The 26,010-nt window shown below is 42.2% G+C and overlaps 1 protein-coding gene across 3 annotated transcripts in view; it reads right to left on the bottom strand.

The window, feature by feature from the left end:
- Window positions 1-26,010, bottom strand: part of LOC147727940 (stimulated by retinoic acid gene 6 protein-like) — a 665,438-nt gene that overhangs the window by 590,851 nt on the left and 48,577 nt on the right. For 2 of the 3 annotated variants that reach the window (XM_086961854.1, XM_086961856.1), the window contains exon 2: window positions 3,749-3,824. The exons of the other annotated variant lie outside the window; for it this stretch is intronic. In XM_086961854.1, the coding sequence (XP_086817980.1) occupies window positions 3,749-3,824 (76 nt within the window). The remainder of the gene's footprint in view (window positions 1-3,748; window positions 3,825-26,010) is intronic. 3 annotated transcript variants of the gene reach the window in all.

The raw sequence follows: 26,010 nt of genomic DNA on the forward strand, positions 1-26,010 counted from the left end.
TCCAATATTTGGTTACAATAGTCTATGTTTTTTAAGGCTATCTTATATTATGCTATGAAGACGTCACACATTTCTTACATACAAACTATGGGAAGAAACCCAATGAGCTTATTTTTAAATATGATTTAGGCTTCAGTAATGAATGTGGGGACAGCCCAACTGAGGTATCTTGCACCTTTGATGGCACTATGGCTAAAAGAGATATAGAGTTTCTGCTTTTTCCCAGTCGTTATTCGGCACTAGTGACTAATTTTACATTACACAACAGTGCAATGAGTGACCATTATCCTCAGAGTCTAGCGCTAAACCCCGGGTTAGTAGAAGACTTGAGGGCCTGTCATCAGACTCTAGCCGTGGAGAACTTAGAGCTCTCTCGAACGAATGCCTACACTTTAAGCTGGTCTATGATTTACCCAACTAACTTCTGCCCTAGAGCAACTAATCCAGCAGCAAAAGAGTGCTTTTGATGTTTGCCTGAACACTTCTGAGGAAGCCTCAGTTATCATGGAGTCTTTTATCTAAAATACCAGAGCTAATAAAATGGGGCTAACATCTAAGCAAAATACAGGAACAGTAAAGAGGAAAGGTTGGTTTGACCATACATGCAGTGAGGCCCACAAAAAACGTATAAGAGCTCTGAAAAACAATCCTAGGAACAATGAGGAGGTTCAGCATTGGAGACGAACATGTAGGCTTACCTTAAAAAACCACAAAAAAGCCCTAAAAGAGGAGACCTGGAAGAAACTGCATGAGGCCAGCAGCAGTAATGATACCACCGCATTTTGGCGTATTATTAACTCCCCTTTTTTTTAGTGCGGGTGATAAGCCAAAAATAGAGGTTGCAGTGACTGAAGAGGACTGGGTAGCACATTGTTCCAGCTTATATTCGGATACTACAGATTGTGTTATCGATCATCCTGTTTCAGCTCTTACGGTAGATCCTTCGACATTCCCTTCCGCCCCTGACTGGTTTGCTCTAAACTTTACCCTGGAAGAGGTTTTCCTTGCAATAAATACAAGTAAGGGAAACAAATCTCCAGGACCTGATGGGGTCCCGATTGACCAATTAAAAGCTTATATTGATCTTTGGGGCTACCCTTCTCACCCATGTTTTTAGATCTCACCAGAGTGTGGGGTTCCCTACGTCATGGGCAGAGCCTCAGTTTGTACTATATATAAGAAAGGTGATCGAAACTGCCCAGCGCACTACAGACCAATCTCCCTACTGGATTAGATAGTTAAGGTGGTTGGCCGTATTCTCTTACCTAGACTATCTAGCTGGGCGGATTGTAATAATAAGATCTCTGACTTACAATATGGATTCCGCCAGGGTATTGGGACCACAGAGCAAGCCGTCAATTTGAATTTGTTACTAGACAAATATGCGTATATTAAAAGTGGCAACCTGTATATGGTTTTTGTTGATTTATCATCAGCTTTTGATTGTATATCCCATGACAAGCTTTGGTTTCTAATGAGTTCAGTGGGTATTGAATGTACTATTATTAACTTTTTAAGACACTTATACTCAAACAGTTACGCTAGGGTACGTTTCGGTATAATGGTGAATGTACACGCCCCTTTAGTATTGAATAAGGGGTCCGCTATGGGTGCGTACTTGCCCCTTTTTTATTTAACTTGAATATTAATAATTTGGGGAACACACTCCCAAGTATGTGCACAGACCTGCCACAAGTTAAACACCAGCCAATATCTGTTCTGCTATATGCGAACAAAATGGTACTTATGGCACGCACCCTTTTTATGGAAATGTTGGGGTTACGAATTAAAATAAATAAGTAAGACATTTGTTATGAAAGCAGGCTGTAATGCAACAAAGTGTCAAAATGTTTATATAGGAAAAGATACTTTACCATTTACCCTGGCCTTCTCCTTCTTGGGAATTCTATTTGATTGTGAAGGGGACTGGAAAAGTGCCATTAATTCGAGAATATTGCAATTTTTTAGATCTGTTATGCCTCTTTGTATTTTTGCAAGGAAACTAGGGAGTATTCAGCTGAAAGAAATGTTAACTATATATTATGCAAAATGTAGAACTATTTCAATGTACGGTTCTGGAATATGGGGCCACGCAAATTCTGAATCACTTCAGGTGGTGAAAAATGCTGTTTAAAAAATCTTTTAGCACTACCTTCAAGTTGTTCAAACTTTGCATGTCACTCTGAACTGGGAGCCTATTATTTAATAGATTTGATCAAGATTCAGCCAGCCCTGCTTTGGCACAACATATGGACCTCAGATTTTATGGACTTAAACCATGCCATAGCAAAGGACTGTTGTGACTCAGAGTTTATTTTAAAAATCCCCTGGCTAAGGTATATTAAGAATTTTATGTGATATTGGACAGCCTGAATTTTATGATCAACCTGAATCTTTGCCAAACATCTCAAAAAAAGTACTAAAGACAGAGTGTTTAAACCTATTGGAGGATCTCAGATTGTGTGTGGAACTGGCCAAACTTACTGTTCAACATAACCAAATGGTTTGACCACCTCTACAATGCAACTATACCAGTTTAATGTTCTTATTGTCCACCAGAGATTTGTTTTAACATGTTTCAGGCCAAATATACTTTTTACCGCCTGATAAGTTTCCCAAGTGTTAACAACTGGTCAAATGATCTACAGCTCTGCCCTTGTGATAACGCGTCTAATCAATCAATTATACATATAGTGTTCTTTTGTAAATTTTATATAGACTTGAGAAGAGCTTTTATTATACCTTTATTGACATCTATGAATTTTAAACAATGTAGGCCAGCATTTTTACATTTGCAGCTCCTTCCAAATCTTTATACATGTGTGGTACTTACAAGGATTCTTAGGGCAACTCAAAGGAGAAGAAAGTCTATACCTGCGGTCTGCTAAAGTGTAACCTGTATTCTATTGTGTTCGTTTTATTGTACCATATCTGTTTTTAATGAATTGCAGTTTTTTAATGTATTCTTTTATATGATACACCTTGTGTGAATCGAATAAAGATGAAATTGAATTATGCTATTCTATGCAATGCTGTAATATTATATTCTGTGTCATCCAGTACCATGCTATAGTTGTTATGTTGTGCTATGTTACTTTATGTTCTGCAATGATGTGTTAGACTATGTTATCTTATGCTCGACAATGTTAAACTATGCTTTTTTCTTCAAGGCTATGTTATATTAATGTATGCTATGTTATGCAATCATATTGTATGCTATCTTATGTTATCACCTTCGATGTCATGTTCCTCGTTACAATATGCGCTCCATGGCTATGCTAGGCTATGTTATGTTTAGCTACCTCAAGTAGGGAGAAAAAAGGAGAATAAAGGAGTGAGTCACCGCATTCCAAGCTACAGGTTTAACAGGTTCGAAATAAAAAAGGTCAGAACATACATGCTTAAAGCTTCTTCTCATATTTTCTTATTAACATGAACAGCCGAGTCCCTATCTTGATTTTGTCTGTAGGGATTGTTTTTCAAGAAACCGCTGTGGCGATAGCATGAAGAATGTGTGAATCATGTGTCGGTTTGTGCGGTTATCCCCACGCCCGTGCACTACAGAAACAGATTTCTTGGCAGTATAGGCACACAACTTCTTTCTGCATCTAGGGCCGCTCACATACAGCATGGCGCTATGGCCCCTGTACTCCAAATCTGTAAACGTTCCTTTAACATTCGCCATGACCAGCCACCAGCCCAACCCATGCACAGTTTGACAAGCTATTTTGTTTGCTGTATTACTTACCGAGGGAATGAGGGAGTAATGTAGAAACAGGTCCATGTCCACATACCCGGCACACGTGCTATTGTGACCAGCACTCCTGCAATATACATACGGAGGGTCAAGTAAGGCACTGGCAACGGGACGCACATTACAAATAAACTGTCTTGAATGAAATAAGAAAGGGCCTGAAAGAGGGTAAACTTTAAAAAACATTTTCCATGGGTAAATTAGAAAATGTAAACGCTATGAAAACACACAACCGAATAATATATATATCATGCATCTCAACCCTTACACATCACTACCCTTTCAAATGATAGTGGTTAACTAGTCAGTTTGTCGAATTAACTAGCTATATTGCTTCACACCAATTAGACTGTTTAGACTATAAATACATTTCTCAAAAGCGGCCAGATGTATCATTTAATTCTACCAGTTTGAAGTCCCATTTTAGGTTTAGTCAGTCCATTTTTCACTTGTATGATAATAGTATTGAAATTGCTGCATCTCCATACAGATTTACAAAAGTGGGGTATTTCGTTTTTTGTCAAATTTAGGGGGATATCTACAAGCGTAGTGGCGGAGCGCGGCGCTAGCCCTGTTGGCTTAACTCTGTGCTATCCACTTCTGAAATGCAGGGCTGCACCATATTTACAAGAATACGATGCAGCCTTGTTGGCTTAACTCTGTGCTATCCACTTCTGAAATGCAGGGCTGCACCATATTTACAAGAATACGATGCAGCCATTTTCCGTTTCCGTTTCCCCTAATTACAGCTGCCTAGTGCCAACGCAGACATCCTTGCACCCAGGGGCGGCTCCTCTATAGGACCGGAGGAGCCTAGCCCCACTCAAGTGCCCCCAAAGCCCCAGAGATAAAAAAATAAAATGGTAATGGATTACCATTTTATTTTTTATTGTCCGGTCCTGAACTGAGTGTCAGGACGGTGCCGGGCCTGTTGAGTGAGCAGTGGTGGGCGGAAGGCTGCCTTTGCACTTGTTTAAAGTGCACACATGCCTTTGACCGGCCTTCTTGAGACGGCCCGCCACACATGCACATTTTAAACCTCTAGGTTGAGAGCAAGTGCCGGCATCCAGTACCCTCAAGAGCGACAACTGAGGCTGCTCCCACTAATCAGGACACTGCTCACATGCTGGTTAACAGAACGTGAGCAGGCCTGGATTGGTCAAGGGAGTTTGCTGGGACCTGCACTGCAGTCCCAGCAGACGAAGTCGAAAAGAGGATGTCGTCAGGATCGGGTAAGTGCTTTTTTTTGCTCTTTTTATTTTGTTTGCCCGCCCCTCCATCCTCAGTAAATGCCAGCCGCCACTGCTTGCACCATAGTGCGACGGTCCCTGCGTCAAAGTGAAATTTGTCCCTTCCTGCACACAAACAATCAGAAATGGAGATTTGTAACTTCTATGTGTGCTGCTTTTTTGCAGCACACATAGAAGTTGCAACTCGTCATTTAAAAAAAAGAAATTGCTTGAGTTCAGGTCAGGACACCTTCCTGCTCATAAACAATCAATGGTCTTTTGCTGGTTCTATGTGTGCTGCACAATGCAACACACATAGAAACAGCAAAAACAAGTAGAAATAAAGCATTTCTCCTCATTTCGCCAGTGTAAGACCAGGTTTTCCCTGGTCCTAATTTTGGCTCTGCCCCATATTTACGCCACCATAGTAAATATGGGGCAACATCAAAATTAATGGGTGTTGAGATGGAACGCCTATCACAACACCCTTTGCCTGCCCCGTACCCACTAAGTATAGCGTGAAAGAGTGCTTTATTAACAAGGCGGCGTTAAGCCACATTAAGTGGCTTAATGCCGCCTTGTGAATAAGGTGGAATCCCCTATCGCCACAGGAACATCACTAAAAGTGACATTCCTGTGGCGATAGGGGCCTGTAATTATGCCCCTTAGTGTCATGCATTTCTATTAGCGATGGTCTTGCTGTAACGACAAATACATTTACAAACTTGCAGAGCCAAATTTCAGCCTTTATGTAACTACTTTTTTTTTACAAATACTTGAAAAAACACACCAAAGACTTCAATAATTGGCGTGCAATATGACAAAATGAATATACTAGCTTTTTCCAAGGGTTGGAGGCATGCAGTCTTCCTTTGCAAAATTTGTAGTACAACTGGAAATGTAAGTCAGAGTTGTACTAGTTTTGGCTTCAGCAGCAACTTAATAAAATAGTTGGCCAATAATGAGGCACGCCATTATTTTTCGCTGGTCCAAGTCAAAAATGTCATGTGGTGCCCCTAGTAGCACATACACCTGTTTTTTTTTTTTTGTTTGTTTTTCAGTAAGCTTTATTCGGATTGTGTAACAACCATAAAAGTAAATATACATACACAAATGCTAAAATCCAATTACAGCTTCATAAAAGCAACAAATATACATATACAATCGATTAAATACAAAAAATACAGTCTCAATTAATAACTACATTAAAAAAACATACTTTTTCTCGCATGAATTGATTTAAAAATAAATGTCGCTGCATAAACACAAATCTCGGGGTCTCTTAATGTGAACAATAGACTCAGAGCAGAGTTGGTGGATATAACATTATATTTCTTGAACAATTGTTTTAGATAGATAATTCTATAGTTCAAATACAGATCACATAGAAGTAGAAAGTGCATTGTGCTCCTTTTAGTATGCTCATCACAAGGACATGGGGTGACTGGTCGCTATTTCATTTCGGGGAAAGCAACTGGATAATGAACAAGGCCTGAATCATCCTTCTTAATACAAAGTGGTGAGAGGGTCTTGTAACTAATGACAGATAGGTTTGGAAGCCATTACAATCTATATGCGAATGATAAAGCTGATATGTGGTTTGTTTCCCCACGATTCTCATCCTGCACTCCTTTTTATGAGACAAAAACATTTTCTTTGTCTCCTGTTTGGACAGGCCTATCCCATCAATTGGATTTTCTAAGATCGTGAGCTTAAATAAATGTCTATCAACATTTACTATGTATTTTAGCCATGAGACCTTAAAACAGATCTCCAGAGCAGTAGGGGTCTCTAAGCGATCAAATATGACAGATAGTTCAGCCCCACTTCCCAATAGATTAGTTCAGTGGATGTTGAAGCAGGCAGGCACAAAAGCTTTTTTAAAAAAGAGTTTCCCTCTAATTGCAGTTCTTGACTGGAATGGTAACCCCATACCCCTGCACCATATAGAGCAACAGAGGCGTATCTAGCTTTATAGATATATGCCATGTCTTTGATAAGGCGGTCCCCTAATTTAGAGGCAAACCTAAAGACCCCATGCACACTTTTTGACATCTTAACCTGGACATTAGACAATTCTCATGACCATTTGCCGTCCCCGGAGAAAGTTAGTACCAAGTAACAAACATTGTCAACAGATTCCACTCTTTCTCCATCTATAAAGAAAGATTTAATTTTCCTGGGTTTATACCACAAAGCATTGTATATGTTTTGGCCTTATTTATCAACAACTTCCTCTCCTTGATAAATTCTGCAAACCCATCTATTAGACGCTGTAACCGGTGTTCTTCATAAGAGCGTAGCATCGTCTGCATAAAGCAGAACCGGTACATCCTGGCCCTCAGCTTGGGGGGCATCCATCTGTATCGACTTAAGAACTGCGCCTACTTTGTTAATACATAAAGTAAAAAGCAATGGTGCTATGACGCAGCCTTGGCGGATACCACGTTTAACCTTAAAATTAGGAGTGCATTCGCCCTGTTGGCCATACCGGACTCTAGTCATTAATTTCTCATATAGCCTTGCAAGGAAGTATATAATAGGTTTTTGGGCAGCAAGGTTAAGTAGAACTGGCCAGAGTGTAACACGTCCACTAAATTGAAGGCGCTGCTAAGATCAGCAAAAAACATAAAAAGAGGCCCACTTGTTTATCACGTGTATTTTCCAATTAAAAGCTCTAAGTTAATACACTGTTCTAACATACCCAGCCCCTTTCTAAAGCCATAATGAGCTTGTGATAAAATCACATTATCCATAACCCACTCTTCCAATCTTACTAATAAAACCCTGCTCATCATTTTTACTGATGAATCTAATAGGGAGATTGGCCGGTAATTCTTAGCTTATGATTTATTCCTTTTTTTATATATGGGGATAATAACTGATTGGCCCCAAGACATGGGAGCTCCCTCTGTAACTGCAGCATTAAAAACTCTAGTGAGTATCGGGCCCCATAGTTCTAGCACCGTTTTATAGAAATCTATGGGTACACCATCCGGGCCCGGTGCTTTTCCCCCTATGCTGCCTCTAATTCCTAACTCAACCTCATCAAGGGAGATGTTTAGGGGAATAATGGGCCATTGGTGATTTGTAAAATCCTCATTAACTTCATCACATGAATTAAATTATCTTAGAAAAATATAACACCCATTCCTCACAACTAACATGGCACAAAAATTCAGTATAAGATTCATTTAAGTTAAAAATCCTTCAGGTAAATGTAAAACACAGCAGCTACAGCATCTGGGGCCCCCTAGTGGTATAACCTTGTTTGCTGCTGCATCATTAATAAACACAGCAAGCTTGCTTCAAAACCTATAAATACATTTTGCAGCATAAGTGTGGAAACTGAAAAAAGCACAGGGCCCCATTCTTTATAATTTAAAAATCACTATTGATATCGGATACCTCAGTGCATTAATGTCTGGACTTATCGCTGCATTTGACACTGTAGGCCATAACATCTTAAACACTAGATTGCAACAGCGATTTGTCAAAGGTATTGCTCTTAAGTCGTTTACTTCCTTTTTGTCTGAAAGATCTCAAATAGTCATGATTAAAAATGTCACTTCCTCCTCTGTCTGTGTTGGCATTGGAGTTTGTTGGACTTGGCCCTTTTTGCAGGGTCATTCCTGATCTTTTTGTCTTCCTCTTGTATTATTTCTGACCTGTTTTTGTTGGAATTAGAACTATGGGCACTTTACTACTGCTGATCAGTGTCAAAGTGCAAGTGCTACATGTATAAAGTGTTATGATAACTGGTTGTCCATAATCGGAATGTTTGTCTTACCAGTAAAGTCCCTGGTAGAGTGCACTATGTGTGGCAGGGATGGTAATGCAAATGCTACTAGTGGGCCTGCAGCACTAATTGTGCCACCCACACAAGTAGCCCTAAAAAGAGATCTCGGGCCTGCCACTGCAGTGCCTGCGCACAGTTTGTTAATTGCCTTGTTATCCTGACAAGTGCATCCAATGGGCCAGGCCTTACACTTCCCTTTTTTACATCAGTCACCCCTATAGTAGGCCCAAGGTACCCCCTGGGCAGAGTGCAGTGTATGTGAAAGAGAGGCCATGTACTGAGGTGTGTACCATGTCCTGTAAGTGAAATACTGCCAAATTCGTTTTTCACTGTTGCAAGGCCATCTTGCCCATTGGACAGAACGGGGAATGCTATGTCACATGTTTCCAGCATATCTTCCCAAAAGCATTTTTGTGAAGATGGTTTTTGAATTGTGTGTTTAGAAATCATGCTTTTAGAAGTGGCTGGTTTCTTGCCCTAACCATCCTGCATGTCTATGCCTGGTTGTGTATTGAATGTCTGGGTTTGGATGTGACAGGCTCTGGGAAGTGTCCTGACACCAGGGAGGAGTAGGGGGGGACAGCAACAGGCTGGTCTGCATTTGATGTGGTGGGAGGAGTAGCGCCTTTGATGCGAAGAAGGATGTGCTGCTGCCACAAAAGAATGGCTCCGCCTCCTGCAGAGCGTCTGTGGTCCAGACCCTCACTATCAAAGAAAGAAGGTGTGCACTGGCAGGAAGACACCCAGGTCTGGTTTGGACTGTGCTCAGAGCCCCCTGAACACAAAGACGTCAAAGGCATTTAGGGGTATAAATGTGAGGGCTTAAACCCCTGAACTCAAAACTAAAAAAGGATTGAAACTACTTTGTGATCAAGAGGAACCTATGTCAAAGAAGAACAGATGAAGAGACTGACGAGAAGGACTGCCCTTGCTTTGTGTTTTGGGGCTGGCCTGCAGTTTGCTGATTTGACAAAGTCGAGCACAAGGGACTTTGCTGTGCTGTGTCCCCCTGCTTGAAAGGACTTTGCTGTGTGCTGTGTCCTGAAGCAACTTGTCTTCAAGGGCCCGAGGAGAGCTGGTTCCCTGTTGTGGAAACTCAGGAACATCAAAGTTTCCAACCGTGTCTCAGAAAAGCTTGGTGCTTGTGCTTTTGCACGCATGAGACTGCCCTGTGGTCTATGGTGCTGTTTACGAGGTGCCTCATGACCGCATTGCCCCAGCAGCATGAAACATTATCCACGCTGCTGCATTGCTGTTTGTGGGCTGAGCCATCAGTATAACTGAGGCTGTAAGGATCGCCCCCAACGGCCCGAGCCGCAATGTGCTAAAGAATTTCTTGAAGCTAAGGAAGCTGCAAGGTGAAAGGGATCGTGATCATTGTTTGCCATGAGGAATCTGCCCAAGATCGTCAATGAAGGAGAAGGCAGCTCCGTAACCAATCCAGCTACAGTGTTGCCTAGCAACTGGGCTGCAATGTCATCGGGACAGCCCAGCAGGACGTCCGACGAGTGGGGAGAGAGAGATAGCGAGGCAGCGCAGCCCCCCAGGTAAGGCTTGGACTCCGATCGGGAGGTACAAGCGTGTGTGGCCTGGGGAGGCGTGCAGGAGGAGTACAGGAGTGCTCCGATCTCTCTCCCGCTGCACCACATTAGACACGCTGAGTCTCCGAGCGGCCTGTACCTGCCCAGCAGTACCGGGGGCGCCCCTTTAAGTTAACAACCGTTGTCTTAGTTGTTGGGGCCTAGTGAAGCCCGATCTGACCGTGCAGATTGGCTTATTGCAATATTCTTGCATTACGAACTGCTTTATTCCTTGCATTACGAACTGCCTTATGCTTGCATAAAGAGCTGCCTTAGTCTTGTATGAAGAACTGCATTATTCTTGCATTACGAACTGCATTATTCTTGCATTAAGACCTGCATTATTCTTGCATTAATAACTGCATTATTCCAACGTTTCGAACTGCATTGGTACTTGCATTAAGGACTGTCTTATTTCTACATTATGAACTGCATTACAAACTGCATAGCATTGCATTAGGACTGCATTAGATCATCGTGAACTGCTCATTAATACCGCAAGAACTGACAAGTGATTGTTGGCCCAATAACCGGCCCAGTGAAATATTACAAATACACATATACTGGGTATTTTTTATCGTTTGGTCTTATCATATTTCTTCTTGCTAAAGATACCGCTATTTTCCTAAATCAGTGTGGTGTCCATTTGTGGTGTTATTACTGAGTTACAGGGAGTGTGGTTGCAAATATTTTACAAATTGCCTTGGAGATAAGCCTGGCTGCTCATGCCAAGCTACCGGGGGGGTGAGCATTGGTTATCTAAGAGTGTGTCCCTCCTTTCCCTGACTAGAAGCAAGGGTCCCTATTCGGAGTAAGCTACCTACCTTAGCCAACTAGAGACCCCCAGTTCTAACAGAGTTCATCTTAGTTCCTTACTTTCACCGCTCCTTTTTAGGTTTCACCTAACAGCACTTGCACTGTTCTTATGAAATCTATTTTATTTAACATAAATCTTGGAAGAGGGCTACATCTCGCCCTCAATTTTTATTTGTTTGTGTGCTTGCCATTTACTTTTCCTCCGTTCCTATGGCTGTAGCATGCTGTTTCCTGTTGTCGTGCATGTTTCTTATCAGTGTCCATTCCCTAAGTACTCCTTTTCCTCTGCTTTTATCTTCGAACTACTTTGTTATTCGAAACAGCCCATCAGTTGTTTGTGGCCAGGACATTCATCAGCGAAGCACTGACAGGCGCTCTTAAGGTGGCAGGCTCTGGACGGGGCAAGAGCACTCCCACCAGCTGACGGTAACTGTTCACTTTATCCTGCATACATGTCTTTCACCCCCCACTGTTGAACTCCATGACATCGAGTTTTTAAATGAATAGATGCATAAGTGCACATGTTGGCAGGCCTCTATACTCCTCCTTGTCCCTCTTGCTCTTAATACTTGCTCCTGTTCCGCCTACCCGGGCTTCATTCAGAAACATGCATGCTGAGAAAAAATAAAACAACCACTGAGTACCAGAGTATTCTCAAACAAAATCACAAACACATTTCAAAGGTATATATTTAAACATGAGATCTCTGATGAATATTTTCTTGCATGATAGACCCTAACCGTAACATTTGTCATTGCAGCAGGAAAACTGACTTGCCTTGTTTCAGAGATACAATACAATGCTGAAAAGTCCACATCAATATATTGTGCTGATCATTTACAAGTGATCACAGTGTTTAGACTGTGTGCAACCCAGAAGAGGTTAAAGTCTTCCAGAAAAATCAGTAGCACATGGAAGGGCAGTGCACCAATTCCAAAGCTGAACCAACAGCAGCCCGCTGCAAAAATAGAAGCGACATATCTATATACGTTGCTCTTCTGCTGCAATTTCCTAACTGTAAACATTCTGCCATTCTGGATCGCTCTCAGGATCAATGTCTAAGGATGTTACACATTCCTTTTATTTAACCCTTTTCATGCGTCAGACGGCAGGGAGCTGTCCAACGTCAGGGTAGGCATGTGCGTGGGACGGCTCCCGGCCGTCCTAGCACCCACCCACGGTGGAAGTGCTGGTGCTCACCCCATGGGTTGCCCTTGAAGCTGCCCCTCTGCCCCCTCCCTCCACGTCATCTAATGACATCAGCGTGTGAGGCGCGCTGGCATCATTAGAGGATACTGGATGCCCTGGAAGCCATTTGCTTCCAGTGCATCCAGGGAAGAAGAGGTGAGTTTCTCCTTGGGGAGGGTGGGGGTATTTTTTGAATGGCATCAGAGGAAAGGAAGCGTTTTCCTTTCCTCCGATGTCTTTTAAAAAAGCATTCCTGCTGCACGATCGCGACTAGGGTGCTATCGTGCAGCATAAATGCCCGTCTTTTTTTTCTTAAAATGCCCATTTTATTTTGGGAAGCGGCCCCTTGGGCAAGGGTTGCTCCGCTTGGGGCTGCAAAGTTTTGACTTTGTTCTGCTCCCCTTGGGGGGGGGGGGGGGGGGGGGCAGATCGCCTAATTTAAAAAAAATATATTTATATATATAACGGTGTCCACTGGGTCACCAGGGATGCCCATATTTTTTCGGGAGTGGCCCCTTGCGCAAGGGTTGCTCCCCTTGGGGGAACACTGTTTTTACTTTGTTCTTCCCCCCTTGGGGGGGGCAGATCGACTTAAATTTTTTTTTTAAATTATATATATATATACACGGGTTGCTCCCCTTGGGGGAACAATGTTTTTACTTTGTTCTTTTCCTTCTTGGAAAATAAAACGCGGCATGGAGGAATGCACAAAATGAAATAAATAATTAGCACGGAGAGAAAACTGATGTCCGTTTACACACGGTTTGGCTGATATATATATATATATATATATATATATATATATATATATATATATATTAATCACACGCACGTAAGCCCTCGGAATGACGCCACAGGAAAGCTGAATCACACTGGTAATTTATTTCACCACATGCCAGCAGACGATACGACAGGAAAGGTCTTCAAAAGTACATGTAAGCAGCCAGACGCGTTTCGGTATAAAACAATCCTTTCATCAGTGGCTTCTAGCAAAGGAATGAAAAGCCCTGTTTGTTGTGCACGTTTTAAGTTCCAATTACCTGTCCAAGTGGGCGTGGCTCATTGCAAAGCCATCTGGGCATTGTAGTGCAGCAATCGTTTTCCCCTAGTGGGGTGGCTTAAAATCCCCTCTGAATTAGCTCGGGGTAACAATCCAAGTGGAGAGAGGCATAGTCCCATCTTACATCTGCCCCGCTTTGCTGAGGTGAATTTTGTGTTGCAGCGCAGCGTCACCCTGTAATGGCGCCACACTCGCCTTCCTCCCAAAGATTGCAGGTATTCAGATCAACCTGCACAGGCACGCCTTCAGCGCTGGGCTGTCTTCCACGGCTGGGCAACAGCTGTACATTTATTAAACACACGCAGGTAAGCCCTCGGAATGACGCCACAGGAAAGCTGAATCACACTGGTAATTTATTTTACCACATGCCAGCAGACGATACAACAGGAAAGGTCTTCAAAAGTACATGTAAGCAGCCAGACGCGTTTCGGGATAAAACAATCCTTTCATCAGTGGCTTCTAGCAAAGGAATGAAAAGCCCTGTTTGTTGCGCACGTTTTAAGTTCCAATTACCTGTCCAAGTGGGCGTGGCTCATTGCAAAGCCATCTGGGCATTGTAGTGCAGCAATAGTTTTCCCCTCGTGGGGTGGCTTAAAATCCCCTCTTACCTGCGTGTGTTTAATAAATGTACGGCTGTTGCCCAGCCGTGGAAGACAACCCAGCGCTGAAGGCGTGCCTGTGCAGGTTGATCTGAATACCTGCAATCTTTGGGAGGAAGGCGAGTGTGGCGCCATTACAGGGTGACTCTGCGCTGCAACACGAAATTCACCTCAGCAAAGCGGGGCAGATGTAAGATGGGACTATGCCTCTCTCCACTTGGATTGTTACCCCGAGCTAATTCAGAGGGGATTTTAAGCCACCCCACGAGGGGAAAACTATTGCTGCACTACAATGCCCAGATGGCTTTGCAATGAGCCACGCCCACTTGCACAGGTATTTGGAACTTAAAACGTGCGCAACAAACAGGGCTTTTCATTCCTTTGCTAGAAGCCACTGATGAAAGGATTGTTTTATCCCGAAACGCGTCTGGCTGCTTACATGTATTTTTGAAGACCTTTCCTGTTGTATCGTCTGCTGGCATGTGGTGAAATAAATTACCAGTGTGATACAGCTTTCCTGTGGCGTCATTCCAAGGGCTTACCTGCGTGTGTTTAATAAATGTACGGCTGTTGCCCAGCCGTGGAAGCCAGCCCAGCGCTGAAGGCATGCCTGTGCAGGTTGATCTGAATACCTGCAATCTTTGGGAGGAAGGAGAGTGTGGCGCCATTACAGGGTGACGCTGCGCTGCAACACAAAATTCACCTCAGCAAAGCGGGGCAGATGTAAGATGGGACTATGCCTCTCTCCACTTGGATTGTTAATCCGAGCTAATTCAGAGGGGATTTTAAGCCACCCCACGAGGGGAAAACTATTGCTGCACTACAATGCCCAGATGGCTTTGCAATGCGCCACGCCCACTTGGACAGGTAATTGGAACTTAAAACGTGCGCAACAAACAGGGCTTTTCATTCCTTTGCTAGAAGCCACTGATGAAAGGATTGTTTTATCCCGAAACGCGTCTTGCTGCTTACATGTACTTTTGAAGACCTTTTCTGTTGTATCGTCTGCTGGCATGTGGTGAAATAAATTACCAGTGTGATTCAGCTTTCCTGTGGCGTCATTCCGAGGGCTTACTTGCGTGTGTTTAATATATATATATATATATATATATATATATATATATATATATATATATATATATATATATATATATATATATGTGTAAATACATATATATATGTATATATGTCAGTGATGCCAACTCCCGCTACTTCCAACCTCCACACGGCGGCGGCGAAGAAGGAGACTCAGACCCCGCAGAACTTCAGGCAAGGGGCCAGATGTAGGTGGCCATTTACCGTCCGGTAACGGCCGATTTCGGCCGTTACCGACCGGTAAATGAGTTTTTGGGATGTAGGGGGCCAATTTTACCGAATCGGTAAATTTACCGAATCGGTAAAATACCGAATCGGTATTTTTACCGATTCGGTAACTTCTAGATTTAGGTGGGACTCTTCTAAGTCCCAAAGGCCTTTCAGATTCGGTATTTTACCACCCAATCCAATTGGGTGGTAAAATACCGGATCCAGGTGTGCATGCACACCTATGCCATGTGACAGACAGACATGCCCTTAGGGCATGTCTGTGTGCCACATGGCACACATGCCTGTATTTGGGGTGCTAGAGCGTGTCAAAGTGACACCCCCTGCACTCTTGCTGGAATCTGTATGCCTATCGGTATGCCTATTGATTCCTATGGGCTTCAATGCCCATAGGAATCAATGGGCATTACCGAATCGGTATTTACAGAATCGGTAAATACTGAATCTTAACAATTCGGTATTTACCGATTCTGTAATACCTACACACCCCCCCCCCTCTATTTTACCACTTCTTAAATACCGAATCGGTAAAATTCAGTATTTAAGAAGTGGTAAAATAAAATTACCTACATCTAGGCCAAGATGTTTTATTCTTTACCACAACCCACACACTACGCGTTTCGGGCCACAGGAGCCCTTGTTCACATGCAGTTATGTACTTCGCCATTGTATTTTTTTAAATATATGAGTGTGTGTTTGGTAACCACCCACCTTCACCATTCCCTGTCACATGATGATAATCATGGAAAACAGACTCACTGCATTGAAAAGCTTTACAAACAAGCCCATTACATCTGTACCTTGCTGGGAGTCTATACAGGTTTGCCAATAAAAAACCTCATATTGGTGTATACATTTGTAAAATATATACGCACTGGTATTTGTTAAAAATGTATAAATACATAGATAACATATTTGAACAAACTAATATTACAGGATAAATCCACATGTAATGCCAATTTCACTTTTAGCAAGTTTTTGCCATCTTGTAAAAAATTTGTCTCTGGATGAATCCAGTATGTAACCTTTAGAGTAAAGTGCATAAGTGATAAGCAGCAATAAATTGAATAAATATTTAAATGTGCAACCTAAAGCAAAAATGTGCAAAAAAAGCAAATATAAAGTGTAGTACAATATATATAAAAAGACCAATTTCAGTATAATTTAAAATGCAAACGTGTATAAATATTGTTAACAGTAAAATTCCACTCGAGGAAAATACTATTAAATGCATATTATATATAAAAAATTGCTTACTAAGAACTTCATTATACATAAAAACAGGTCTAAAAATAGAAAAAGTTTCATTCAAAATAGCGGCAGATGTTCCAATATGTATATATATGTATATGTGCCCACTGAGCCACCAGGGATTTTTTTTTTTTACATCGCCATTTTGTTTTGGGGAGTGGCCCCTTGGACAAGGGTCACTCCCATTGGGGGAGCAATGTGTGTAGTTGGTTCTGCCACCCTTGGGGGGCAGATCAGGTAATTCATTTTTTTTAATAGTATGTGTGTGCCCACTGGGACACCAGGGATTTTTTTTTAATTCCCTGTGTGTCGGGGAGCATCCCCTTGGGCAAGGGTCGCTCCCCTTGGGAGAGAGGGGGGGGTCAATGTGTGTAGTTAGTTCTGCCCTTTTGGAGGGGTAGATCGGGTAATTAAAAAAAAGTATGTGTGTGCCCACTGGGCCACCAGGATTTTTTTTTTAAATGCCCTTTGTGTGTCAGGGAGCGGCCGCTTGTGCAAGGGTCGCTCACTTTGGGGGAGCAATACGTTTTTAAGGAGCGGCTCCTTCGGCAAGGGTTGCTCCCCTTTGGGGATCATTTATCTGGCCGTTTCTATCCCCCTTGTGGGCAGATCGACCCAAATAAACAACAAATGTTATTGTATGCCCACTAGGCCACCAGGGTTTGTTTTAGTGTTGTTGGGAGCAGCCCCTTGGACAAGGGTAGCTCGCCTTTTTGGGGGTGAATATTATGGCCGTTTCTGTCCTCTTTTGCGGCAGGTCGGCCATATGTTTTCAGGGCCATCTGTCCCCTGGGGGCGGAAGCCACTAGACACCAGGGCTTTTTAAATGTTGATTTTGGGGAGTAACCCCTTGGGCAAGGGTCGCCCCCCCCTTTATGATGGTGAATTTTTCGGCTGTTTCTGCTCCCCGCGGGGCAGATCGGTCTTATGCTTTTAGGCCCACCTACTACCTGTGCTTGGCTGGTGGATAGTGTGTGGACTAGTGCATTATTTGCAATGTGATTGTAATGTGTATTTTCTCCTTTTTATTCTAGTGCAAAGCTTTTGATACTTGTTTGCGGTTTCGGCAGTGGTTGTTCTGCAGTTTGCGTAGTTGCATTTTTTTGGTACGAAAAACATTTTTGTTGTGTTTACTCCAATTGTGTTAATGTCATGCATAAATTAATTTTTTGTAAGTGGTGGCATAATAGCAGCATATTTAGTTAGTCATTGTGCAGGAAATTCTTTGCAATGTTGTCTTCTCTTTTTTCTTCTTTTTAAGTGGGATACTGTGATATTTCCTGTGTCTGTGCAGAGTAGGTGGTGGTGAGTCTAGCTGCTTCTGGCAAGTGAGTGGTATAGTGTTGGAGTATATAGAATATTAGTGATAAAGCTACATTTTGTTTATTTCTTTTTTTTTACAAAGGGTTTGTTGTTGTTGACTTGTTTGACAAGTTGGTATGCTACTTGAATCTTCCTCTGACAAGGATAATGATATGACAGTGCTCTGAGGGAGACGAGGGAGGGGAAGATTCAGGCAGTGAGTTTTCTCTCTAACATGGAATTATCGAATGATGAAGCTACTCTCAGTGCGGATGAAGCTACTCTCAGTTAGGCTTGGGCAGTAAATTCCGTTCTGCTTGCGGAATTTGGGTAATGTCGCGTTCAGCGGAGAATGCGAAATTGCAGAAAATTCTGCGTTGCGCGGCTTCGCGAAATTTTTTGCTTGTTTGTGTTCTCAAAATGTGTGTTTGTAAGATATTTCCCCACGAGCACGTAAACAGTGATCGCAAACAGGAAAAAAGCATTGCGAACAAGCAATTCCACGTGTTCGCGGAATTTCTGCGTGTCCCGGAGATTTGCGTAACGCGATTATGCAAATTATGCATGCCCCTACTCTCAGTGCAGATGAAGTACCTGTTTTAGAGGAGGACACTGATGTACCAGTGGTGCAAGAAGCATCTGGATTGCAGCCTGGGGCTTTACGGCTTCCCATTGGAAGTGCTGGACTCTGGGTTGATCCAAACATGGTGCAGCCGGTGTTGCTTGCCTTTAGTGGTGATGCAGTGTGTGTAGTGGATTGTGAATTTTTTTTTGCCTATGCAGTTTTTTCAGTTGTTCATGGATGATGTATTTTTGGGTGAGATTGTTGAGCAGACTAATTTGTATGCTGAACAGTTTTTGAGGGATAGCAGTGCCAGACTTAGGCCCCGCTCTAGAGCTACCCAGTAGACTCCCACAAATCTGGATCAGAAGTTTTGGGGTTTTACTTTTTTGATGGGCTTGATAAGGAAGCCATCCCTGGCTTCATATTGGTCTACCAGTCCCTTGTTGGCTACAGCCATATTTCCTGCAATTATGAGTTGTGGTCGGTATTTACTTTTGCTTCAGATGCTGCATTTTGTTGATAGTGCTTTGGCGTTGCCACAAGATAACCTTGATGGTGACCGTCTTTTTAAGATTCAGCCTGTTCTTGATCACTTTGTAGATCGATTTTCAAAGATCTATACTCCAGGCAAAGAGATATCTGTTGATGAGTCTTTGGTCATTTTCAAGGACCGTTTGGTTTTGAGGCAGTACATTCCTAGCAAGAGGGCGTGTTATGGAACTAAGATGTATATGTCGACTGAGAATAGGACACTATTGACCCCCCTGGTTGTCCGTCCACTTTTAGTGTTTCAGAGAAAATTGTGGGGAATCTTGCTAGAGGACTGCTTAACAGAGGCCACCATTTGTCCCTTGATAATTTCTACACTGCTGTGCCATTGTTTAAGGAATTGTTCAAAGTGGACACTATTGCTTGTGGCACAATCCGCTCTAACCATAAACGTTACCCAAAAGAGCTTGTTTGCATAAAGGTTCCGAGGGGACAGTGCAGTGCCTTGCGTAGTGAGGAACTGCTAGCTGTGAAATTTGTGGACAGGAGGGATGTGTACATGCTGACTACCATTCATGACGGGAGCACTTCACCTGTGACTGTTTGGGGTCAGGTTAATGAAGTGTACAAACCTGTGTGCATTGTAGACTACAATAAGCACATGGGTGGTGTTGATAGAGTAGATCAGAGGTTGAAACCTTACACTGCTGTTCGTAAGGCTTATATTCTATATAAGAAGTTGACCATCCATTTCTTTAATTTAGCAAATTTCAATGCTTTTGTTGTGTTCAAGGAGTGTTCTCCTGCGTCAAAGATGACTTTTGTTCAGTTTCAGGAGTCTGTGATAGACAGCCTTGTTGTTGTGGAACAGGCAAGTGTTCCTAGAGTTGGAGTGGTGGAGAATGTGGCTAGATTGAAAGATTGCCACTTTCCTGATTTAATTATTCCCATGCCCCAAAAAACCCAATCCCCGTAAGAGATGTTGAGCCAGTTAAGTCACCGCATCCTGGATTCCACTGGGTGTCTAGTTTAAAAAAATGTATAGGTTCGCTAGGTTTCCCTAGGTGCCGGCAGAGCTAGGGTCAAAAACTACAGCTAGGTGCTTTGCAAAAAAAGGGTAATTTTTCATTGTTTTGCACTGTTTCCTGTCACGGGCACTAGGCGTACCCATGCAAGTGGGGTACCATTTTTCTTGGAATACTTTCGGGGACGCAGGTTGGGTGGAATTTTGTGGATCCACGCAGATTCCAGAACTTTCCACCACAGAAATGTAAAGAAAATGTGTTTTTTTTGTTGGACAATTTTTTAGGTTTGCAAGGGATTCTGGATAACAGAACCTAGTGAGAGCCAGTCAAGTCACCCCATCCTGGATTCCCCTGGGTGTTTAGATTTAAAAAATGTATAGGTTTGCTAGGTTTCCCTAGGTGCCAGAAGAGCTAGGGTTTAAAAACTACAGCTAGGCACTTTGCAAACAAAGGGTCATTTTTCACTGTGAGAATGTAGTGTGTCCACGGTGCGTTTTGGGACGTTTCCTGTCACGGACACTAGGCCTACCCACACAAGTGAGGTACCATTTTTCTCAGAAGACTTTGGGGCATGTGGGGTGGGTGGAATGTTGTGGATCCACGCAGATTCAAGAACTTTTCATCACAGAAAAATGAGGAAAATGTGTTTGTTTTTTTTTACAAATTTTGAGGTTTGTAAGGGATTCTAAATAACAGAACCTGGTGAGAGCCAGTCAAGTCACACCATACTAAATTCCCCTGGGTGTCTAGTTTTTGAAAATGTATAGGTTTGCTAGGTTTTCCTATGTGCCGGCAGAGCTAGGGTTCAAAAACGACAGCTAGGCACTTTGCAAAAAAAGGGTAATTTTTCACTCTGAAAATGTGGTGTGTCCACATTGCGTTTTGCGCCATTTCCTGTTACGGACTAGGCCTACCCACACAAGTGTGGTACCATTTTTCTCTGAATACTTTGGGGGATGCAGGGTGGGTAGAATTTGGTGAATCCAGGCAGATTCCAGAACTTTCCACCACAGAAATGTAAGCAAAATGTGTTGTTTTGGACTTTTTTTAGGTTTGCAAGGGATTCTGGGTAACAGAACCTGGTGAGAGCCAGTCAAGTCACCCCATCCCGGATTTCCCTGGGTGTCTACTTCTCAAAACTGTATAGGTTTGCTAGGTTTCCCTACGTGCCGACAGAGCTAGGGTTCAAAAACGACAGCTGGGTACTTTGCAAAAAAAGGGTAAATTTTCACAGTGAAAATGTGGTGTGTCCACGTTGCGTTATGCGCTGTTTCCTGTTGCATGCACTAGACCTACCCACTAAGTGAGGTACCATTTCTCTTGGAAGACTTTTGGGAATGCGGGGTTGGTGGAGCTTTGTGGATCCACGCTGATTCCAGAACTTTCCACCACAGAAGTGTGAGGAAAATTTGTTTTTTTGGGCATTTTGTTAGGTTTGCAAGGGATTCTGGGTAACAGAACCTGGTGAGAGCCAGTCAAATCATCCCATCCTGGATTTCCCCGGTTGTCTAGTTTTTAAAAATGTATAGGTTTGCTAGGTTTCAATAGGTGCCGGCAGAGCTAGGGTTAAAAAACTATAGCTAGTCACTTTGTAAAAAAAGGGTAATTTTTCACTGTGAAAATGTGGTGTGTTCACGTTGCGTTTTGGGCCATTTCCTGTCACGGGCAATAGGCCTACCCACACAAGGAAGGCACAATTTTTCCCGGAAGACTTTGGGAAATGCGGGGTCGGTGGAGTTTTGTGGATCCATGCAGATTCCAGAACTTTCTACCACAGAAATGTGAGGACATTTTTTTGGGGGATAATTTTTTAGATTTGCAAGGGATTCTGGGTAACAGAACCTGGTGAAAGCCAGTCAAGTCACCCCATCCTGGATTTCCCTGGTTGTCTACTTTTTAAAACTGTATGGGTTTGCTAGGTTTCCCTAGGTGCCGGCAGAGCTAGAGTAAAAAATTACAGCTAGGCACTTTGTAAAAAAAGGGTAATTTTTCATTGTGAAAATGTGATGTGTCCACTTTGCGTTTTGAGCCGTTTCCTGTCGTGGGAACTAGGCCTACCCACACAAATGAGGTAACATTTTTATCGGAAGACTTAGGGTAACACAGAATTGTAGAGCAACTGTTATTACCTATTGACTTTCCATGCATTTCTGCCTCCAAATGAAAGAGAATGTGTAAAAAATAAGTCATTTTGAAAAATGACCTATAATTCTCATGCTAGTATGGGTACTCCCAATTTCAGAATTGTGCAAATATCTACTGTTTCTAAACTCTATATTTTGTTCCCATTTCAGAAATACATAGGTGTCTTTCATATCGATGTTTCCATGTATATATTTTCCCAAAATAATTGCTATATACCCAGTACATAATAAAAAAACATTGCAAGACGCTGCTCAGTTACTGGCTCTGAGTTCGTCGGGTTCTTGGTGAACCTACAAGTCTTATAATCCCCACAATCATAAAGGTCCAGCGGATGTAACGGTATACTGCTTTCAAACAGTTGTCATAATTAGAAGAAGTTACAGGTGAAAACGTTGACACACATGGCAGTTTTTTTCAACTAATTTTCATATTGTCCTAAATTTAACTGTTTCTTTCTATAAAGAAACCTTGAAGGATCTACACAAATGACCCCTTGAAAAATTCTGAATTGTGTCTAGTTTTCTATAATGTATAGCTGTTCAGGATCCATTATTGCGTTCATACCCATTTCTACCATTAACTGGAAGGAGGTTGAAAGCACAAAAATAGCAAAAATAGGCTGTGTCCCAGGAAAATGCCAAAACTGTGTAAAAAATGTAGGTTTTCTGACAAAGGTATGCTTGTCTCTGAAAGCTGGGAAGATGATGATTTCAGCACCATAATTCCTTTTTTGATACCATTTGCAGGGAAAAAATCAGACTCTTTCATCTGTAGCCCTTTTTTGACCATTTTCCCCCCAAAAACTAAATTTTGCTGTATTTTGGCTAATTTCTGGGCCCCGTCCAGGGGAATCCACAAACCCTTGGTACCTTTAGAATCCCCATGGTGTTGGGGAAAAAAAGACATCAATTTGGCGTGGATACCTTATGTGGTCAAAAAGTTACAGGGGCCTTCGTTTGTGCGAAGGGTTTTAAGAATTCAGTAAATTGCTGGTAATATGTGCTACGGGATTTGTTAGGTAATTATTGCCTGAAGTTAATTTTGCAGCAAAAGGGGCCATTCCTTCTTACATTTCTTTCTAGATGCTGTGTAAACAGTTTACAAACAGTAAATATTCGAGGATTGTATTGGTAATATGCAGTCTGGCTCTCTTTCGAAGGATAAGGCAAGAGCAAAAGAAAAGCAAGCAAATGCTATTAGCAAGTTGCTGTTCACAAGGGGTCATAAGGCACTATCTAAATACCAGTACAATGCAAGGACAGCACATTGTGCGCGTATTTGAGTGCAGACTGCATCTGCCCAACAGTGCGTCATTGGTTGGTGTATGTTCAGTGCCCACACTGCATGTACTTTTCATACATGTTAGATATTACATCACTGAATAGACGCGTCTGATTTAACAATAAGTGGCATCTGGCATAATAATAATAATTAATCAGGTCACACTTCTCAGGATTAGTTATCTTTTTTTAAAAATCACTCTTCTGTTCTTCGCTGCTACTTTCACTCACATTTTCTTTTCAATGATAAGATCAGACAGGGGAAAATACAAAACAGCAACTTCCACATCTCTGCCTATGGAATTGCCCCGCATTAATGCACAACGTTGGAGTGTGGGTATTTATCAGCCCGCTTAATTAACTGCTTTTTAACGCTATGATTTAAAAAATCTGCATCTGCAAGCTGGCAAAGGAGATCTGTTTATTTAAAGCATGACTGTATTTTATAAGCAGTATCTTGCTTTATTTTCTGAGCTTTCATCATTTGTTTTTGTGGTAGTTGTTTTAATTGCAATCATTGTTTAACCCTCACTACTCAACACATGCAGCATATTTAAAATTATTATGTCCTCCTGATATTTACTTTACGGGCCTCAAGATGTTTAAATGCCATTGTGTCCCAGAATGTTACACATTAATAATGTCAGCTGTTGGAGTACTAAACAATGTTCCTTTTGTACAAAGAAACAAGCATGTGACACGGAGGGTGAGCAAGTATCTCTGTATAAGGTATATTTACACACTAACCTGGGTAACGCTAACCCGGATTAGATACTTGGACTTGCTGTTTATATGCAAACCAACAATAACAAATTGTGGCTTTGATATGCAAATTACAGTTATCTCTGCAGAAGGCACAGTACCCATGAGAAATGTTACCAGAAATCAATGCAGTGACCTGCATCTTACATGCATACACAAAACAGTTTTGACAAAATTCTATTCTGCTACCAGTAGGGCACACACAAATTTCTGTAGGAGGTACTGTGAACCACTGTTCTGTACAGTAAGGTCCTGAATATGTGGCCGGCTCAACGTCTTCAACGGACTGCTGCACTGTTTCTGCCTTTTCATTGCCTTATTCCCGTTCTACTCACCTCTTTTGCTAGCACCCTTTCTCACTGCTCCTCAGTCTCTCTCTCTACTTAGCAATACTTTTGTGACTCTTCTTTCCTTTCTTGGTTAATATTCTCCGGTGCAGCACCTTCTTTTTTTTAATACTGTTTCTTCTGCCCCTCCTTCTTTCTCTCTTTACCTTTATTCGGTGTATACTGGTGAAAGCAGAAAGTGTGTTAATCACCTCAGGATTACACTAAACAAGTGAAGCAAGTGAGGATGCCTTCCAGGGGTCTTTGTAGAGGTAGCGTGAGATCTTTTGGCGTTGTCAATGTTTTTTAGACATGGTTAACAGTAGCGTGTGCTGCTGTGCAACATGGCTTAAAGTAAGTTGTTGCTTCTTTGGCACAGTGTGGGGTGCCAGTGTTGTTAAAGTCAAACACCTCTCTTGAGTACAGCTCAACTCGGTTTCTCTAAAGATGGGTCTGTTCTGTAAATCTGTCATTAGGCAGTTGTGGCTATGACTGTTTCCCTTCTGATTCTCTTCCCTTCTCACTCGCTCACACTCCAGGTTCCTTGTCTCTTACCCTCCAAGTAACACCTTTCATCTCTCCCTTTCTCCACATCATTCTCCCAAACTCTTGCTATGCATATTTTGTTTGCTGTCTCTCCTTTGCTCCCCTGTCTCTTCTGCTTTCCTATTTAAATTCTGTTTTCTATCTCTGCCCCCTCTGGCTTCCTGTCTTTATCTCTCTGTCTCTCTGCGACTCTTTCCTCACTCTCTCTCTTTTTCAATCACTCTTTCCTGCTTTGAACCTGCCCCCGCTCTTTCTCTCCTGTAGTTCTGCCTTGCTCCTAATCTCTTAGTGTGCCCGTTGTTACTTCTCTCTACCACTCACCCTCTACATATTTGTTTGTATTGGTGCTAATTAATGGATGGACAGTCAAACATCTTTACACATTTCTGTAACCCTTAGGGTTTAAATATAAAAAGCCTGATACCTTGTGAGCACCTCATTATGTTCAGCAAGGGCTTTTTACATCTATTTGTATATCCTTGTGGTGCCCCCAGAAGGGCCAGAGGCACCACAAAGCATTTTTATAAATTTGAGTGGGGCGGCCTGCAGTGAGTGCTAAGCTTCCTGTGTCATTGATTACATGACCCCAGGAGAGCTTACCATATCATTTGACTAGGTCTAAATGTAGCCATTGCTTTAAATGGCCCAGTACTCGCCTGTTTATAGTACCATCAGTAACAGCACAATATATTGCCTTTCTCAATAAAGAAGTCATAACACTTCAACTGACTTTTAGTAACTAATATTGCTCACCAAGCTATATCTTACAACAAAAAACAGATGATTACCAATGCTTGCTAACATTTATGTTTTGCCGTTGGAACAGCTGATTAAGAAGCATGGATGCTCTTTCTTCACTTATGAGGATGATACAAAGCTCACTTATCATCTTAGTAAGACCAATCCCCAACATGAGGCCCTTATCAATTGTCTATGTGATATCTATAAATAGATGGCCCTTAACTGGTTAA

This window comes from Lissotriton vulgaris, chromosome 3_1, assembly GCF_964263255.1.
Source record: "Lissotriton vulgaris chromosome 3_1, aLisVul1.2, whole genome shotgun sequence".
Taxonomy (NCBI): domain Eukaryota; kingdom Metazoa; phylum Chordata; class Amphibia; order Caudata; family Salamandridae; genus Lissotriton; species Lissotriton vulgaris.